The sequence below is a fragment of the Mobula hypostoma genome, chromosome 3 (assembly GCF_963921235.1).
Source record: "Mobula hypostoma chromosome 3, sMobHyp1.1, whole genome shotgun sequence".
Lineage (NCBI taxonomy): Eukaryota > Metazoa > Chordata > Chondrichthyes > Myliobatiformes > Myliobatidae > Mobula > Mobula hypostoma.
The window spans coordinates 62874594-62896086 of NC_086099.1; the positions used below are offsets into that span (position 1 = coordinate 62874594).

Sequence of the window (21493 nt, forward strand, 5' to 3'; positions counted from 1 at the left end):
GTCTGCCATGTCCTTGCTCCCCATAATCAATTCACCTGTTTCTGTCTGCAGGGGACCTACATTTGTCTTTACCAGTCTTTTCCTTTTTACATATCTATAAAAGCTTTTACAGTCTGTTTTTATGTTCCCTGCCAGTTTTCTCTCATAATCTTTTTTCCCCTTCCTAATTAAGCCCTTTGTCCTCCTCTGCTGAACTCTGAATTTCTCCCAGTCCTCAGGTGAGCCACTTTCTCTGGCTGATTTGTATGCTTCTTCTTTGGAATTGATACTATCCCTAATTTCTCTTGTCAGCCACGGGTGCACTACCTTCCTTGATTTATTTTTTTGCCAAACTGGGATGAACAATTGTTGTAGTTCATCCATGCAACCTTTAAATGCTTGCCATTGCATATCCACCGTCAATCCTTTAAGTGTCATTTGCCAGTCTATCTTAGCTAATTCACGTCTCATACCTTCAAAGTTACCCCTCTTTAAGTTCAGAACCTTTGTTTCTGAATTAATTATGTCACTCTCCATCTTAATGAAGAATTCCACCATATTATGGTCACTCTTACCCAAGGGGCCTCTCACGACAAGATCGCTAATTAACCCTTCCTCATTGCTCAAAACCCAATCCAGAATAGCCTGCTCTCTAGTTGGTTCCTCGACATGTTGGTTCAAAAAACCATCCTGCATACATTCCAAGAAATCCTCTTCCTCAACACCTTTACCAATTTGGTTCACCCAATCTACATGTAGATTGAAGTCACCCATTATAACTGCTGTTCCTTTATTGCACACATTTCTAATTTCCTGTTTAATACCATCTCTGACCTCACTACTACTGTTAGGTGGCCTGTACACAACTCCCACCAGCGTCTCCTGCCCCTTAGTGTTACGTAGCTCTACCCATATCGATTCCACATCTTCCCGGCTTATGTCCTTCCTTTCTATTGTGTTAATCTCTTCTTTAACCAGCAACACCACCCCACCTCCCCTTCCTTCATGTCTATCCCTCCTGAATATTGAATATCCCTGAACGTTGAGCTCCCATCCCTGGTCACCCTGGAGCCATGTCTCTGTGATCCCAACTATATCATAATCATTAATAACAATCTGCACTTTCAATTCATCCACCTTATTACGAATGCTCCTTGCATTGACACATAAAGCCTTCAGGCGCTCTTTTACAACTCTCTTAGCACTTATACAATTATGTGGGAAAGTGGCCCTTTTTAATTCTTGCTCTGGATTTGTCGGCCTGCCACTTTTACTTTTCTCCTTTGTACTTTTTGCTTCTACCCTCACTTTACACCCCTCTGTCTCTCTGCACTGGTTCCCATCCCTCTGTTGTGAACTAACCTCCTCACGCCTAGCCTCTTTAATTTGATTCCCACCCCCCAACCATTCTAGTTTAAAGTCACCTCAGTAGCCCCCGCTAATCTCCCTGCCAGGATATTGGTCCCCCTAGGATTCAAGTGTAACCCGTCCTTTTTGTACAGGTCACGCCTGCGCCAAAAGAGGTCCCAATGATCCAAAAACTTGAATCCCTGCCCCGTGCTCCAATCCCTCAGCCACGCATTTATCCTCCACCTCATCGCATTCCTACTCTCACTGTCGCGTGGCACAGGCAGTAATCCTGAGATTACTACCTTTGCGGTCCTTTTTCTCAACTCCCTTCCTAGCTCCCTATATTCTTCTTTCAGGACCTCATCCCTTTTCCTACCTATGTCATTGGTATCTATATGTACCACGACCTCTGGCTCCTCACCCTCCCACTTCAGGATATCTTGGACACGATCAGAAATATCCCGGACCCTGGCACCAGGGAGGCAAACTACCATCCGGGTCTCTGGACTGCGTCCACAGAATCGCCTATCTGACCCCCTTACTATCGAGTCCCCTATCACAACTGCCCTCCTCTTCCTTGCCCTACCCTTCTGAGCTACAGGGCCAGACTCTGTGCCGGAGGCACGGCCACTGTCGCTTCCCCCGGGTAAGCTGTCCCCCCCAACAGTACTCAAACAGGAGTACCTGTTGTTAAGGGGCACAGCCACCGGGGTACTCCCTATCACCTGACTTTTCCCCTTCCCCCTCCTAACCGTGACCCACTTGTCTGCCTCCCGTGGCCCCGGTGTGACCACCTGCCTGCAACTCCTCTCTATCACCTCCTCACTCTCCCTGACCAGACGAAGGTCATCGAGCTGCAGTTCCAGTTCCGTAACGCGGTCCCTTAGGAGCTGCATCTCGATGCACTTGGCGCAGATGTAGACGTCCGGGAGGCTTGGGGACTCCAGGGCCTCCCACATCCGACACCGAGAACAGCAAACTGCCCTCACACTCATAATGCCCCTCTCCTCAAATAATAACAGAAAATGAATGTCAAACTTTCCTCTCCTCGCCCGCTTCCGCCTAAGCCCGTTGAGCCGAAGCCCTTAGGTCTTCACTCTGCTCCCGGCTCACTCCGCAGCCCGCAAACTACGCTGCCCGCTCTATGAGGCTTTGTTCCTTTTAAATTTGCCGCGCTGCACAGCCCGACGTCACACGCCTGCGCAGTCCCGCCTCTCAGAACGCCGTTGGAGAAAAAAAATAACGAAAATTTCAAAAATGTCTTTCTCGGCACTCCCACTCAGACTCTCAGACTCCTTCTTTGAATCCTTATGTAAGCATTTGCTAAGGGTACAGAAGAGGAAAGTAGAAAGGAAAAGTGAACTGGATGCTAGCAAAACACCAAGACTTTCAGTGAATCGATACAAATCCTTGAAAGTAAGAATAAATCAAGAAAACTTATAAAGTGCACATGGGATGGGCGTTGTTCACAGAATAGGTTTAGAAGGAAGCTATACTAAAATTTTCTGAAACATTTTCAATACTGTATGTTGGGAAAAAGGATTAACTGGAATTAAATATTTTTTAAATTGGCTTCAGTTTTCTCTGGTTCTCTGAATTTGATGGAAAACTCAAAATTATGGAAGATTTAATGAAATAATCATTTTTATGTTGTATGTATTTAAAATAATTGGCAAAAATCAAAGGTGATGAGAAATCATAATCACCAGTGTTTCTTTGAATAAATGTAAAGAATAATTGTTGACCTTACATTATGCTTTTTTTCCCAGAGAGGGATCTATTCGACATTACCATATAAAGATATCCGAGACACCTCACAGACTGTACTATCTCGCAGAAAAGCATTTGTTTGATAATATTCCTGATTTAATTGAATATCATCAATACAATGCAGCAGGTAATGTGGCCATCAAATCTTGTTGGCAATGATGTAATATTCTTAACTTCATTGAATTAGCAACTAGTAATTGGTTCTGTGTGATATTGTTTGAATTATCATGACATAAGGAATACAGAATTGAGAAACAAAAAAGAAAAGCAGTAGTGGCAGGGAGGTGTAGGAAAGAGAAAGAAGCAAATAATAAAGTAATAAAAACCTGGTCAAAAGGAGAAAAAAATAAAATCTCAGTGTCAATTGATCCAAGATTGGAGTCAGACTATGTATATAACAAAATTCAGAATTGGAAGTTTCATTAGCTAAATGAAGATGTATGATGACCAGTCAGGTCTGATGACCAAATGACCTTGCATACCACACTTTCAAGACATGAGCAAAAAGTGAAAAAGTAATGGAGTAGATGTGCTCCAGTTTCACCCACGTTCCAAAGATGTGCGGGTTAATAGGTTAATTGTTTACATGGATGTAAACAGGCAGCGTGGGCTCGTTGGCTCTGAAGGGCCTGTTACCATGCTGTATTTCTAAATAAATAAAGTATTAACAAAGTATCTTATCACAGCACCAAAGCACAATGACGATTACGAAGTGGAATTAGAAGCCACTTGGATCAAGTTCAGGAAGCAAACTGTACAATATTCTTTGTGTATGACTGGCCAAAAGCAGAGAGAGTGAAGAGAAAATAATAGTGATATTTTATAGCTATTCCATAAAATTTTTGGTTAAATTAGGCAAGAATCACTTGGACTAGTGATAATACATGATCTCAATATGTGTCCTGTTTAAAAAAAACATTCAGAGCTTGAACTTGGAAAATCTTATAAGCGAGTAGAGAAGTGTTGCTTGATTTAATTCTGGAAAATAAACCATATCAAATAAGTACGACTCAGTGTGATTCAGAGATAGAAAGCTACAGAAATAAAAAGGCTGGACTGGAAATAAGAAATTCTGGTACAGTAACATAGAATCGAGTCCAAAACAATTGTGTGGGAAAGTTAGATTGGCCTTTCTTGAGATTTGTTTATGAAGGTAGTACAGAATAGAGATAGGTGTGAAGGTTTGGGGAAAAAAGGTTGAGTATGATATTGCATCAATCCAGCTCAAGTTAGAACCAGATAATTGATTGATCACCACTTGGAAAACCTTCAGATAACAGATTTATGACTTACCAAAATAAAAATAAGATGAAAGAGCAAAAAGGTTAGAGATTTAAATCTCACTGAAACAAAAGTATTTGATAAAGGTCAAACTAAAACAGTGGATTTCTGTTAATTGGGACACATTGGGACCAGTACATTTTGACTCAGTTAAGCGGCTACCTCAATTAGCTTAATTTTCTAGGAAATAGTTAAAAAGATAAAAAAAAAGACAACTGAGTAATAAATTATGTATTTAAATGAAATAGAGAACAAACTAGAGCACTACCAATAGCACTACAGTATGAAAAATTGAGTATTCATTCCTAATATTTATCGCTGGAGGAATTCATTCAGTGTACGCAATGAAGACAATCACAGACACCTAGTGCAGATAATGGATTGCCTTCACACAATGCTGTCAATGATTACTTCCTCCAAATCTTCATTTTCATTGTAACATTCAAGATGACTATTTATATCCTCAAATTCTTTGTCGTTTCTAACGTGAGGTAGTGAAATAGTTTTGTTTTCATTCCTGGCCATTTCTGTCATTCCAAGCCTGAATGCTTGAAACCGCAGTGAGCAAAACAGCTTGCAATTGTTTTACTGCTTATTTCTCAAGGACTTACAGTGACAAAAATCACTGATTTTTGAACACAAACACACACAACTTACTCCATGTGTGTACAACTAATGAGAGGCAGGGTGAAAGCTGGCAACAGGGACCATCATTCTGTTGGACTCTCCACCTGTTGTACACCCTCCAAATTAATGGAATAAAGGATTGGATTTGTCTGTAGCGATCAACTAATCTGCTACAGTTGTATTTTTAGCCATACTTGAAAGTGGAAACCTATCCAGGGATACACAGCAATTGTTTAAGAATGCAGTGGGCAAGGCATTGATTCTAAAAGTGCAAGTACAACCGGAACAAATCTCACTGATGATATTAACCTTGAGCTGCAGGGAGCACTAGAAGAGCTATTAAATGTTTCATTTCATCCTTAAATTTGACAATAAAGCAAATTAACTAGTAATAAACAATGTTTTTGTTCAGTAGAGACGCAACTAGAATACAGGCAGTTAATACAATTTTTGTGTGAAGAATCCAAATCTATTATTTCATATCAAATTAATGAGCAGTCAGTTTTTTCTAAGGTATCTGAAAGGAAACTCATCAGAAAAGTTGAGTTTTAGCTTGTGTGAAAATGTGGCTGTATATCTAGAAAAATAATTGAGAAAACAGTTAATGGGTAAACGTAAACATAGAACATAAAATAGTACAGCATAGTACAGGCCCTTCGGCCCACACTGTTGTGCCGACACTCAAACCCTGCCTCCCATATAAGCCCCCACCTTAAATTCCTCCATATACATGTCTATTAGTCTCTTAAACTTCACTAGTGTATCTGCCTCCACCACTGACTCAGGCAGTGCATTCCACGCACCAACCACTCTCTCAGTAAAAAACCTTCCTCTAATATCCCCCTTGAACTTCCCACCCCTTACCTTAAAGCCATGTCCTCTTGTATTGAGCAGTGGTACACTGGGGAAGAGGCGCTGGCTATCCACTCTATCTATTCCTCTTATTATCTTGTACACCTCTGTCATGTCTCCTCTCATCCTCCTTCTCTCCAAAGAGTAAAGCCCTAGCTCCTTTAATCTCTGATCATAATGCATACTCTCTAAACCAGGCAGCATCCTGGTAAATCTCCTCCATACCCTTTCCAGTGCTTCCACATCCTTCCTATAGTGAGGCGACCAGAACTGGACACAGTACGCCAAGCAACACACATCAAAGTTGCTGGTGAACGCAGCAGGCCAGGCAGCATCTCGAGGAAGAGGTACAGTCAACGTTTCAGGCCGAGACCCTTCGTCAGGACTAGTCCTGACGAAGGGTCTTGGCCTGAAATTTCCAGCTGCCTGGCCTGCTGCGTTCATCTGCAGAATTCCTCGTGTTTGCGTTTTTAAAAACAGTACTCCAAGTGTGGCCTAACCAGAGTTTTATAGAGCTGTATCATTACATTGCGACCCTTAAACTCTATCCCTCAACTTATGAAAGCTCACACCCCAAAAGCTTTCTTAACTACCCTATCCACCTGTGTGGCAACTTTCAGGGATCTGTGGGCATGTACCCCCAGATCCCTCTGTTCCTACACACTACCAAGTATCCTGCCATTTACTTTGTACTCTGCCTTGGAATTTGTCCTTCCAAAGTGTACCACCTCACACTTCTGCGGGTTGAACTCCATCTGCCACTTCTCACCGCACTTCTGCATCCTATCAATGTCTCTCTGCAATCTTTGACAATCCTCTACACTCTGTACAACACCACCAATCTTTGTGACATCTGCAAACTTGCCAACCCACCCCTCTACCCCCACATCCAGGTCGTTAATAAAAATCGTGAAAAGTAGAGGTCCCAGAACAGGTCCTTGTGGGACACCACTAGTCACAATCCTCCAATCTGAATGTGCTCCCTCCACCACGACCCTCTGCCTCCTGCAGGAAAGCCAATTCTGAATCCACCTGGCCAAACTTCCCTGGATCCCATGCCTTCTGACTTTCTAAATAAGCCTACCATGTGGAGCCTCGTCAAATGCCTTACTAAAATCCATATAGATCACATCCACTGCACTACCCTCATCTATATGCCTGGTCACCTCCTCAAAGAACTCTATCAGGCTTGTTAGACACAATCTGCCCTTCACAAAGCCATGCTGACCGTCCCTGATCGGACCATGATTCTCTAAATGCTCAGCGATCCTATCTCTAAGAATCTTTTCGAACAGCTTTCCCAACGCAGACGTAAGGCTCACTGGTCTATAATTACCCGGACTATCCCTACTACCTTTTTTGAACAAGGGGACAACATACACCTCCCTCTAATCCTCTGGTACCATTCCTGTGGACAACAAGGACATAAAGATCCTAGCCAGAGGCTCAGCAATCTCTTCCCTCCCCGGGGACTTATCCGTCCTAATTTATTTTAAGAACTCCAACACCTCCTCTCCCTTAATATCAACATGCTCCAGAACATCAACCTCACTCATATTGTCCTCACCATCATCAAGTTCCCTCTCATTGGTGAATACCGAAGAGAAGTATTCATTGAGGACCTCGCTCACTTCCACAGCCTCCAGGCACATCTTCCCACCTTTATCTCTAATTGGTCCTACCTTCACTCCTGTCATCCTTTTGTTCTTCACGTAATTGAAGAATGCCTTGGGGTTTTCCTTTACCCTACTGGCCAAGGCCTTCTCATGCACCTTTCTTGCTCTTCTCAGCCCCTTCTTAAGCTCCTTTCTTGCTCCCCTATATTCCTCAATAGACCCATCTGATCCTTGCTTCCTAAACCTCATGTATGCTGCCTTCTTCCACCTGACTAGATTTTCCACCTCACTTGTCATCCGTGATTCCTTCAAACTACCATTCTTTATCTTCCTCACCGGGACAAATTTATCCCTAACATCCTGCAAGAGATCTCTAAACATCGACCACATGTCCATAGTACATTTCCCTGCAAAAACATCATCCCAATTCACACCTGCAAGTTCTAGCCTTATAGCCTCATAATTTGCCCTTCCCCAATTAAAAATTTTCCTGTCCCCTCTGATTCTATCCTTTTCCATGATAACGATAGAATCAGGGAGCGGTGGTCACTGTCCCCCAGATGCTCACCCACTGAGAGATCTGTGACCTGACCTGGTTTATTACCTAGTACTAGATCTAGTGTGGCATTCCCCTTAGTCGGCCTGTCCACATACTGTGACAGGAATCCGTCCTGGACACACATAACAAACTCTGCCCCATCTAAACCCTTGGAACTAATTAGGTGCCAATCAATATTAGGGAAGTTAAAGTCACCCATGATAACAACCCAGTTATTTTTGCACCTTCCCAAAATCTGCCTCCCAATCTGCTGCTCTGTATCTCTGCTGCTACCAGGGGGCCTACAAAATACCACCGATAGAGTAACTGCTCCCTTCCTGTTCCTGACTTCCACCCATTCTGACTCAAAAGAGGATCCTGCTACATTACCCACCCTTTCTGTAGCTGTAATAGTATCCCTGACCAGTAATGCCACCCCTCCCCTTTTTCCGCCCTGTCTACCCCTTTTAAGGCACTGAAATCCAGGAACTTTGAGAATCCATTCCTGCCCTGGTGCCAGCCAAGTCTCTGTAATGGGCACTACATCATAATTCCATGTATGTATCCAAGCTCTCAGTTCATCACCTTTGTTCCTGATGCTTCTTGCATTGAGGTGCACACATTTCAGCCCTTCTACCTTACTGTCTTTACACCATTTATTCTGCTTCTCTTTCCTCAAAGCCTCTCTATATGTTAGATCTGGCTTTACTCCATGCACTTCTTTCACTGCTCAATCGCTCTGGGTCCCATCCCCCTTGCAAATTAGTTTAAACCCTCCCGAACCATGCCAGCGAACCTACCTGCAAGGATATTGCTCCCCCTCGAGTTTAGGTGCAACCCATCCAATCTGTACAGGTCCCACCTTCCCCAGAAGAGATCCCAATGATCCAAAAATCTAAAACCCTGCTCCCTGCACCAACTCGTCAGCCACGCATTCAACTGCCATCTCCTCCAATTCTTACCATCACTGTCACGTAGCACTGGCCGCAATCCTGAGAACGCCAGCCTTGAGGTCCTGTTCTTCAGCCTTCTGCCTAGTTCCCGAAACTTACACTTCAGGACCTCATCCCTTTTCCTGCCTACGTTTTTGGTCCCAACATGTATCACGACTTCTGGTTGCTTTCCCTCTTGTACCGGGATGTCGTGCACCCGGTCAGAGACATCCTGGACCCTGGCACCCGGGAGGCAACAAACCATGTGGGTGTCCTTCTCACGTCCACAAAATCTCCTGTCTGCTCCCCTGCTATAGAGTCTCCAATGACGACAGCTCTCCTCTTCTCCGTCCCACGCTTCTGCACCACCGGGTCAGACTCAGTGCATGAGAAAGTCTGCAGATGTGTTCTTTATTGTCAATGTGAAATTGGAAGTAATTTACTAAATTGGATTTGTGCCAGGTCATTTTTTGTTCATGCCACATGTTAATTTGGATATAAAGAGCATGATACCAAGCAAGCTAAAGATAGGAAAGTACCCAGGGTACTTAAGGAGGTGGCTCTAGAAATCATGGATGCATTGGTAATCATTTTCCAATGTTCCATAGATTCAGGATCAGCTCCTGTGGTTTGGAGGGTAGCTAATGTTATCACACTTTTTAAGAAAGGAGGGAGAAAGAAAACAGGGAATTATAGACCAGTTAGCCTGACATCAGTGGTGGAGGAGATAATAGATAGACAATAGACAATAGGTGCGGAAGTAGACCATTCAGCCCTTCGAGCCTGCACCGCCATTCTGAGATCATGGCTGATCATCTACTATCAATACCCGGTTCCTGCCTTGTCCCCATAACCCTTGATTCCCCTATCCATAAGATACCTATCTAGCTCCTTCTTGAAAGCCTCCACTGCCTTCTGAGGCAGCGCATTCCACACCTCCACAACTCTCTGGGAGAAGAAGTTCCTCCTCAACTCTGTCCTAAATGACCTACCCCTTATTCTTAAGCCATGCCCTCTGGTACTGGACTCTCCCAGCATCTGGAACATATTTCCTGCCTCTATCTTGTCCAATCCCTTAATAATCTTATATGTCTCAATCAGATCCCCCCTCAATCTCCTTAATTCCAGCGTGTACAAGCCCAGTCTCTCTAACCTCTCTGCGTAAGACAGTCCGGACATCCCAGGAATTAACCTAGTGAACCTACGCTGCACCTCCTCCACAGCCAGGATGTCCTTCCTTAACCCTGGAGACCAAAACTGCACACAATACTCCAGGTGTGGTCTCACCAGGGCCCTGTACAAATGCAAAAGGATTTCGTTGCTCTTGTACTCAATTCCCTTTGTAATAAAGGCCAACATTCCATTAGCCTTCTTCACTGCCTGCTGCACTTGCTCATTCACCTTCAGAGACTGATGAACAAGTACTCCTAGATCTCTTTGTATTTCTCCCTTACCTAACTCCACACCGTTCAGATAATAATCTGCCTTCCTGTTCTTGTTCCCAAAGTGAATAACCTCACACTTATTCACATTAAACGCCATTTGCCAAGTTTCTGCCCACTCACCCAGCAAGTCACCTTGAATTCTCCTAACATCCTCATCACATGTCACACTGCCACCCAGCTTAGTATCACCAGCAAACTTGCTGATGTTATTCACAATGCCTTCCTCTAAATCATTGACGTAAATCGTAAACAGCTGTGGTCCCAATACCGAGCCCTGTGGAGTCGATTGTAAAAGATGAAATAGCGGCACATTTGGATAGCAGTAACAGGATCGGTCCGAGTCAGCATGGATTTATGAAAGGGAAATCATGCTTGATTAATCTTCTGGAATTTTTTGAGGATGTAACTATGAAAATGGACAAGGGAGAGCCAGTGGAGTTAATGTGCCTGGACTTTCAGAAAGCCTTTGATAAGGTCCCACATAGGAGATTGGTTGGCAAAATTGGAGCACATAGTTTTGGGGGTAGGGTACTGACGTGGATAGGAAATTGGTTGGCAGACAGGAAACAAAGAGTAGGGATTAATGGGTCCCTTTCAGAGTGGCAGTCAGTGACTAGTGGGGTACCGCAAGGCTCGGTGCTGGGACCACAGCTATTTACAATATACGTTAATGATTTAAATGAAGAGATTAAAAGTAATATTAGCAAATTTGCAGATGACACAAAACTGGGTGGCAGTGTGAAATGTGAGGAGGATGTTATGAGAATCCAGGGTGACTTGGACAGGTTGGATGAGTGGGCAGGTGTATGGCAGATGCAGTTTAATGTGGATAAACGTGAGGTTATCCACTTTGGTGGCAAGAACAAGAAAGCAGATTACTATCTGAATGGTGTCAAGTTAGGAAAAGGGGAAGTACAACGAGATCTGGGTGTCCTTGTTCATCAGTCACTGAAAGTAAGCATTCAGGTACAGCAGGCAGTGAAGAAAACTAATGGCATGTTGGCCTTCATAACAAGGGGAGGTGAGTATAGGAGCAAAGAGATCCTTCTGCAGTTGTACAGGGCCCTGGTGAGACCACATCTGGAGTATTGTGTGCAGTTTTGGTCTCCAAATTTGAGGAAGGACATTCTTGCTATTGAAGGAGTGCACTGGGCTTGTATACACTGGAATTTACAAGGATGAGAGGGATCTGATTGAAACATATAAGATTATTAAGGGATTGGACATGCTAGAGGCAGGAAACATGTTCCCGATGTTGGGGGAGTTGAGGAAACTTTTTTTCACCAAGGTAGTTGTGGATCTGTGGAATGCTCTGCCTCAGAAGGCAGTGGAGGCCAATTCTCTGGATGCTTTCAAGAAAGAGTTAGATAGAGCTCTTGAAGGTAGTGGAGTTAAAGGATATGGGGAGAAGGCAGGAATGGGGTACTGATTGCGGATGATCAGCCATGATCACAGTGAATGGCGGTTCTGGCTCGAAGGGCTGAATGGCCTTTTCCTGCACCTATTGTCTAGAAAATGAAATATTAACACAGATTATTGCAAGGTAACATATTTTGAAATAAAAAGAAACAAGAAGCTCAGTCTGTGGTGAGTTGCTGGGAGGATATTGTCAATGGAAAGATATTAAATTGTTTAGGGAAACAGTAAGTTTTATGAGAACAAGTACAATGCTCTTTAATGATAAAAATATATTGCGTATAGGTTTAAAAGGTAATGTGATGTTTTGAGATTTTAAGTTGGAGCTTGATCATTGTAATAAATTTATTCAAATCATATTAAGTTACTGTGATCACTTCAGGGATCCTATTATAGAAAATAAGTTAAAGCCTCTGCTGGAAGGGACAGAGAATGATCTTGTTGTGCATATTCCTGTGAATGATGATTGAGCAAAGAGGATTATTGTCCTGTTTTCTAGTATGTCTCCTATCTCCTGTTACAGTGATTGTGATTTGGGATCCCAAGGCTGACTGGAACTCATTGAATAAAAATAAATGCAATCTGTAGAAGTAATGCCTTGATTAACATCATGAGATTTCATCCTAGGTCTTGTCACAAGATTACGATATCCAGTGGGCCGCAAAGGACGACATGCACCTAAAACTGCCGGCTTTAGCTATGGTAATATGTCCATATAATTGCCTAATTCCTCAGTAGACTTTTGGTTTGAGATTTCTGTTTTAGATTTGTGTCTTGTTCTTTGCTCTCCACACCACCCGATCATACATTTAATGCCATATTTTGTTTTCTGTTGCTTAAACATTTAGTTGCTTATTTTAGAACATCTAACCCAGTTCAATCAATAGAATTGTTAGTAGAACCAATTTATTTTCTGGAGACAAATCCAGGTTTTTTTCTAATCGAGACAGATGCAGCTACCCTTTTGATCTGCCTCCTTAGTAAGCAGATGTTTTGTCAACACATTCATAATTTTTCATATATTTTTCTAATGATTTTAATTACTTGTGATCTGATAAACATTTGAGCAATTATTATAAAGTATTTAATCTGGGTATAAAATTATTTTTTTTTCCAAACTGTGTTTGAAATTGCATGGAAATCTAGCCGTAGAGCATGCTTTGTATTCAAGTATCATTTCGTAAAGCAAAATGCCTTTGCTTTATAAAATGATACTTGTATATAGATCTTTCCAGGGTTTTTTTGTGTCTACAAGACAGCTTTTGTTTGGACATAGAAAACAGAACAATGCAGTGCAGGGACAGGCCCTTGGCCCATGATGCCCATTCCTACCATGGTGCCAATTTAAACTTGGTTCCAGTCGCCTGAGCTGTAATCCTTCATTCCCTACCCATTTGCGTGCATGTCTAAATGCCTCTTAAATGTTGCTGTTGCGTTAACTTGCCCCAAGGTACCTGCTACTCTCTGTATAAATATAAAAAACTTACCACATAAATCTCCTTTAAACCTTACCCCTCTCACCTCTATGCTGTACCCTATAGTATTTGACATTTCCACTCTGAGGGGAAAAAAAAACACTGACCAGCTATCGTACCTACGCCCCTCAATTTTATCTACTTAACATCAAGTTGCCCCTCAAACTCTGCATTCCTGTGAAAATAATCCAAGTGTAACTTCCCCCCCCCCCGCCGCCACCTGAATAGATTGTGCAGGTCTGTGCACATTTCCAACTAATCTATATCTCGATGAATCATCTGACTAACAGCTTTACTGTGCATACTCTGATCATTTTTGTGTTGTCTGAAATCTTGCAAATCAGTCCTGCCTCATTTTTGTCCAAGTCATTTATATACATCTCCCTGAATCCCATGTGCCATTGTAATAGAGATAGCTTTTATTTCTTCAGCTATGAGTTCCTATCAATTGTGTGCTGTGGTAAGAAGGCTTTTGACTTTTGTGACCGCACTTACTATGATCAAGAAATCTAATAGAATTAAAATTATGCTGATACGTTTCTCTGCTGTAATATTGAACATTACCATTCAGTAACACATTTAACATATTTGCTTATTGTTTACATAGATAAGTGGGAAATAAATCCATCTGAACTAACATTTATGAAAGAGTTGGGAAGCGGACAGTTTGGAGTGGTACGCTTAGGGAAATGGCGAGCTCAACACAAAGTAGCAATTAAAGCAATCCGTGAAGGTGCAATGTGCGAAGAGGATTTCATAGAAGAAGCTAAGGTCATGATGTAAGTTTTGACGGATTCACTGCAGGTTTCAGATAGTTTTGATGGATCTGGTTTGGCAAAAGTATTCAGTGTGATTAAAATCCTATATTGTATTTCTAGCATATAATAATTTGAGATCATTACCGTTTTTTCTTTAAGCTGAACTCAACAGGGATTAAAGATGTCCAGAAACGAGGGGACACGCACAAAATGCTGGAGGAACCTAGTAGGTCAGGTAGCATCTATGGAGAGGCATAAACATGCAGTGTTTCCCAAACCATTGACTGTTTATTTCTCTCCATTGATGCTGCCTGACCTGCAGAGTTCCTCCAGCATTTTGTGTGTGCTACTCTGGATTTCCAGTATCTGCAGAATCTCTTGTGTTTAAGAGGGGAATTTATTAGCAGGAAAAGAAAGTGATTTGTCATATATGCTAATGATTTGTATGAGAATTTAGGTGGCAAGTTTGCACATGACATCAAAATTAGTGGCATAGTTAACTGTGAAGAACATTGTCTAAGGGTACAAAAGGATGTAGATTGATTGGGAAAATGAATAAGGGGATGACTGATGGAACTTAACTTGAACAAATGAGAAGTATTGGATTTTTGGAAGTTAAACCAGGGAGGATATAAACAGTGAATGGTAGAACCTTGTGGAGTATTGTTGAACAGATGGACTTTGGGGTACAAATACATAGTTCCCTGAAAGTGGCAACACAAGTAGATAGTCTAGTGAAGAAGGTGTGGGGAATACTTGCCTTCATCAGCTGAGACACTGATTGGGTTGTCATGCTACAGTTGTATAAATCGTTGGTTAGGCCACACTTGGAATATTTTGTGTAGTTCTTGTCTTCATGCTATGATAAAGTTGTGATTGAGCAAGAGAGGGGGCAGAAAAGAATCACCAGGATGTTATTTGAGTTGGAGGGCTTGAGAATACAAGGAGAGGTTGGATAGGCTAGGACTCTTTTACCTGGAGCGGAGGAGGATGAGAGGAAACATGATAGAGGTAAGCAAAATTGAGGAACATAAATAGAATAGATAGCTAGAGTCTGGTTCCCATGGTAGAGCTGTCTAAAATTAGAGGGCACAGGATTAAGGTCAGATGGAGGGGGCTTAAAGAGGTTCTGAGGGGTAAAATATTTCAAGCAAATAAGTGAAGAGCAGTTGCTTTCAAGAAAGAGCTGCCAGAGGAGATGGTGGAAACAGAAACAGTGTCGATATCTGGATAGGTATCTGAATGATAAGGCAGAGAGGGATACAGAATTAATGCAGGCATGTGAGATTAGTGTAGATAGACATAACGGTTGGCAAAGACATGGTGGGCTAAAGGGTCATGTTTTATGTTGTACAACTCTATGAACAACAATGGCAGCAAATGCGATGTTAGTGTTCATTTCGAAAAAATGAATACAGAAACAAGGATATAATGCCGAGGCTTTATAAGGCATTGGTCAGCCTGCACTTGGAATATTGTCTTTCTTTCTTTCTTTTTAAATCTTTTTATTGAATAAGTATACAAAAAGGTAAGCCATATAGGCACTAATACACTGTTAGAATATAATAAAATTACAGGAGATATTAATACAGAAAAAAAAGTGATACAAACAATGTAATTTAAACATAACATACTAAGGTAACATAATAGTATACTAATTTTTATATATATATATATCAATAGAGAAAAGGAAAAAAAAAACCCCAAAAAAAAACCCACCGTGCAACTAACTAAAAGCAAAGCAAAGCAATGGGCTAACTTGGAACCAAGTAGAGTTAAAGAACTTAAAATCATGTCCTCAAACCCAACCTCCATTAAAAACAGTAAAAAAAAACAAAGGATATATAAGAAGGAGCAAAAAAGAGAAGGAAAAAAAATTACATTAAATGAAAATATTGAATAAAAGATCTCCAGGTCTGTTCAAATTTAAGTGAGGAATCATAAAGATTGCTTCTAATTTTCTCCAAATTCAAGCATAATATTGTCTGAGAGAACCAAAAAAAGGTGGTTGGAGCATTAAGCTCTTTCCAATGTTGTAAGATACATCTTTTCGCCATTAAAGTAAGAAATGCAATCATTCTACGGGCTGAAGGAGACAGATTACTGGAAATTTTAGGTAGTCCAAAGATAGCAGTAATAGGGTGAGGAGAGATATCTATATTCAATACCTTTGAGATAATATTAAAAATGTCTCTCCAAAAAGTTTCCAGAGTAGGACAAGACCAAAACATATGAGTTAAAGAGGCTATCTGCCCCGGACATCTATCACATAAAGGATTAATATGAGAATAAAAGCGACCTAATTTATCTTTGGACATATGTGCTCTATGAACAACTTTAAATTGAATTAGGGAATGTTTAGCACAGATAGAGGAAGTATTGACTAATTGTAAAATCTGCCCCCAGTCATCCATGGAAATGATAGAACCCAATTCCTGTTCCCAATCTACCCTAATCTTATCAAATGGAGCTTTCCTAAGTTTCATAATAATATTATAAATCATAGCTGATGCACCTTTCTGACATGGATTAAGGTTAATTATAGTATCTAAAATGTATGTAGGAGGAAGCATTGGAAAGGAAGAAAGTATAGTACTTAGGAAATTTCTAACTTGTAGATATCTTAAAAAAATGTATTCTTGATAAATTATATTTATTAGATAATTGTTCAAAAGACATAAGGGAACCATCTAAAAATAAATTCAAAAACCGTGAAATACCCTTAGTCTTCCAAATTTGAAAAGCACGATCCATAAAAGAGGGAGGAGAAAATATGTTACCTAAAATAGGAATCGCTAGCCCAAATTGGTTAAGATCAAAAAATTTTCTGAATTGAAACCAAATACGTAAGGTATATTTAACTATCGGGTTAGATACCTGTTTGAGGCGTTTCAAATCAAAAGGAAGAGAGGAACCTAAAATAGAGCCAAGTGTATAGCCCTGAACAGATTGTAATTCCAATGCTACCCATTTAGGAATGGATAGTATATCCTGGTCAAGTAACCAAAATTTCATATGTCGAATATTAATTGCCCAATAATAGAATCTAAAGTTAGGTAATGCTAAACCTCCATCTCTCTTAGCTTTCTGTAAATGTATTTTACCCAGTCTCGGGTTTTTATTTTGCCAAATAAATGAAGAAATTTTTGAGTCACCTTTATCAAAAACAGATTTTGGAACAAAAATCGGTAATGCCTGAAATATATATAAAAATTTTGGCAGAAAAAACATCTTAACTACATTAATATGACCAATCAAAGTTAAATATAAAGGAAACCATTTAGATGAAAGTTGAATAATATGGTCAATTAAGGGTAAAAAGTTAATCTTAAATAAATCTTTGTGTTTACAAGTAATTTTAATCCCAAAATATGAAAAATAATTATTAATCAATTTAAACGGAAAGTTACGATATAAGGGAAGTTGTTTATTAATCGGGAAAAGTTCACTCTTACTAAGATTTAATTTATAACCTGAAAAGAGACTAAATTGTGCTAATAACTCTAAAACAGCAGGGATGGATTTTTGAGGATTAGAAATATATAAAAGTAAGTCATCAGCATAGAGTGATATTTTATGGGACTTTAAGCCCCGAGTTATCCCAATAATATTTGGAGATTCTCGAATGGCAATTGCAAAAGGTTCTAATGCAATATCAAATAGTAAAGGACTAAGAGGACAACCTTGTCGAGTACCTCGAAAAAGAGTGAAAAAAGGTGAGCTTAGAGAGTTAGTACGGACCGAGGCCACAGGAGAATAATATAACAGTTTGATCCAGGATATAAATTTCGAGCTAAAATTAAACATTTCAAGCACCTTAAATAAGTAAGGCCATTCTACTCTATCAAAAGCTTTCTCAGCATCTAAAGAGATAACACACACAGGAACATTTTGTGAGGGGGTATAAACAATATTTAACAGTGTGCGAATGTTATAAAAAGAGTAACGACCTTTAATAAAACCCGTTTGGTCTTCCGAAATAATAAAAGGAAGTACTTTTTCTAATCTGTTTGCTAATAACTTAGAAAAAATTTTAGAATCAACATTTAATAAAGATATTGGTCTATAAGATGCACATTGAACAGGATCTTTATCCTTCTTTAATATTAGAGAGATTGACGGTCTATTGAAAGATTCGGGAAGTTTACCAAGTTTTAATGAAGCCTCGAAAACCCTACAGAACCAAGGGATTAATGAAGGTGCAAAACATTTATAAAATTCTGCGGTAAACCCATCAGGGCCAGGAGCTTTCCCCAGGTTCATAGAGGAAATAACATTCTTAATCTCATCAGTGGTAATGGGAGTATCTAGCATAGAAGACATATCCTGTGAAATCTCAGGGAAGTCTAGGTTATCTAAAAAATAATTCATATATTTAAGAGTCTCGAGGAGACTCTGATTGATATAAGGAAGAATAAAAATCAAAGAAGGTTTGACTAATCCCCGCATGATCAAGTATCAGTCGATCATTTTGATTATAAATCTGATTAATTTGAAATTTAGCATAATTAGACTTCAATCGGTTAGCCAACAGTTTGCCAATTTTGTCACTGTGTACATAAAATTCACTTCTTGTTTTCTTTAATTGGTTTACATTCGAGGACGAAAGTAATAAACTGTGTTCCATTTGGAGTTCAGTTCTTTGTTTATATAACTCCTCAGAGGGAGCTGTAACATATTTCTTATCAATTTCCTTAATCTTGTCCACAATTACCAGCTCCTCCTGCTTCAGCTTCTTCCTCAAAGCAGCAGAATACGAGATAATCTGACCATGAATATAAGCTTTAAAAGTATCCCAAAGAATGTTCACAGAAATATCCTCTGTATAGTTGATTGTAAAAAAAAAGATCAATCTGTTCATTCATAAAGTTAACAAAGTCCGAGTCCTGAAGCAACAGCAAATTAAAACGCCATTGTCTATTATTTTGCGTATTGGCTTGAATTTTAATAGAAAGCCTAAGTGGAGCATGATCCGAAATGGTTATAGAGTCATAATCACATTTAATCACTGAAGAAATAAGACGAGAGTCAATAAAGAAATAATCAATTCTTGAATAGGAATGGTGAACATGTGAAAAAAAAGAAAAATCTTTTTCCTGAGGATGCAAAAAGCGCCAAATGTCCGTCGACCCAGAATCAGAGAGGAGTGAATTAATCAAAGTTGCAGATTTATTAGGTAAGGTCCGTAGAGGAGCCGAACGGTCCAAAGCTGGAGATAAACAGGTATTAAGATCTCCGCCCCAGATCAATGAAAACTCATTCAAATTCGGGAACTGATTGAATAATGATTTATAAAATTCCAGACAGTCCATATTGGGAGCATAAACGTTAACCAAAACTACCTTTTTATTAAATAGTAGACCACTAACCAGTAGAAATCTACCATTCGGATCAGAGATAATATCATGTTGTATAAAAGTAACTGAGGAGTCTATAAAAATAGAGACGCCTCGAATCTTAGCGTTAGAGTTCAAATGAAACTGTTGTTCCTTCCAGAATTTAAAAAAATGTAGTCTGTCCCCCCTCCGCACATGGGTCTCTTGTAAAAATAGAATTTGTGCTTTAAGTCTCCGGAACACTTTAAAAACTTTTTTCCTTTTAATAGGATGGTTAAGACCATTAGTATTCCAGGAGACAAAATTAATAATAGACTCCATAAACCCTAAAGTCAACCCGCAAAAAGGAGGATTGACGATAGGCTCGACCCACGAACCTGGAAAGGGAACAGAACAAATAAGAGATACCGGGAAGGAGAACGCAACCAATACTTCAATAGTGTACATAGCCCAAGAAGAAAAAAACTAAAACGTGAAGCCCCTCCCACCACCCCCCATCCCATGACCCCAAGGCTAAATCTAAAACAGACCAGCCAGAAAGAAGCAAGCACTAAAACTACCCCCATGACTTCCGATAGACGCTTCCTAAAAAAAAGTGTAATTATAAAAAAGGTCAGCTAGTTATAAAACAGTAAAAGAATAAAAAAAGTAAATCAATTAAAACAATCACTTAATATAACAGAGAAAAAGCCAGAAAATATAAAAAAAACCGCAACAAACCCCAGACCCTATGAATAAACAAAAAAAGAAATGAAATTATTAACATAAACTAGTTATGAAAACCTACAAAAAAAAGTAGATTTAAAAACTACAAAATTTAAGGCCTCAAAGGAAATACGTAGAATGACGCTGAGGAATAACCACCCAGAATCCCCTAGGAAAAAGAAAGGAATGACGCAGATAGAAAGAAAGTTTAGCAACCATATTAATTAATCAAAAATAAACTTTTCTGCCCATATAAGGCAAAAAAAATTAAGGCCGACAGATTCACAACCTCCGATCAAACGGAGATAGTTAAAAATTACGATTAAGATGTTGAAGATGAAAATTGATCCAGATAACTCTGGGCATCCGATGGAGATTCAAAAAAACGGAGGGCTCCATCCAACGTACGAATCCTTAGATGTGCTGGGTAAAGCAGCGCTGGTTTTAAATCCATCTTGTAGAGTTCCGACATCACAGATCTATAACGAACCCGTTGATCCCGAATTGGTTTACTGAAATCCTCCACAAACTGAAAATGAAGATCCAAAAAATCAATGTAACCTTTAGATCGAACGAATCGAAACAGTTTCTCCTTGTCTTGAAAGTAATGAAAACGTAAGATGACATGTCGAGGTTTATCTGACTTAGACGAGTATGATGGAACTCTATGAACACGATCCAATAACGGTGGTTGGTCAGGAAATACAGTAGGAAATGCATCTTTTAAAAGTTGAGAAAAAAACTTCATTGGGTTGTCAGATTCAGCAGCTTCACACACCCCAATCATTCGAAGATTCTGCTGTCGCATTCTGGATTCTAAGTCAGAGTTTTTAAAGGTCAGAAAGTCAAGTTTCTTCTTCATTACATTAATTGTTTCTTCAATTTTCCCCATCTTGAGTTCATTTTGTTGCGTGGATTTTTGAAGATTACATAGAGCCGACTGATGTTCCGTAATAGATGTTTGTATTTTATCGATTGAATCGGCAATTTTCTGGAAATTAATTGAAATTTCCGCACGAATCAGCTCTGTAATAGAGGTTGAAATTTCCCTTTGAATTAGATCCGATATAGCTTTCAAAGTCACCGGTGGATCAGTCGGAGGAAAATCGGTACCTTTTGGTCTAACCGGAGGTTTGCCGTCCTTCCCATTTTTTCCATTCTTAGACATAGCAGACCTTAAAAGCATCCGATTATCAAAGAGCCCAATTTGTTTCAAAGTATTGTAAAAGTCAATGCCTTAATGGTTAATTAAAATATAGCTGATCATAAGAAGAAAAACTCAGAGGTAATAGAGCGAGTTAAGAACACGACTTCACTCTATGAGCTCTACCGGAAGTCCCCCTTGGAGTATTGTGAGAACATTTTGTACCCTTTTAAGTTCATAAAACATAGGAGTATATTAGGCCAATTGGT

General features: G+C 39.9%; 1 protein-coding gene across 4 annotated transcripts in view; it reads left to right on the forward strand.

The window, feature by feature from the left end:
- The window catches only part of tec (tec protein tyrosine kinase), a 173754-nt gene that overhangs the window by 129792 nt on the left and 22469 nt on the right, over positions 1-21493 (forward strand). For all 4 annotated transcript variants that reach the window (XM_063043186.1, XM_063043183.1, XM_063043185.1 and 1 more), the window contains 3 exons: positions 3099-3226; positions 12434-12508; positions 13889-14060. In XM_063043186.1, the coding sequence (XP_062899256.1) occupies positions 3099-3226; positions 12434-12508; positions 13889-14060 (375 nt within the window). The remainder of the gene's footprint in view (positions 1-3098; positions 3227-12433; positions 12509-13888; positions 14061-21493) is intronic.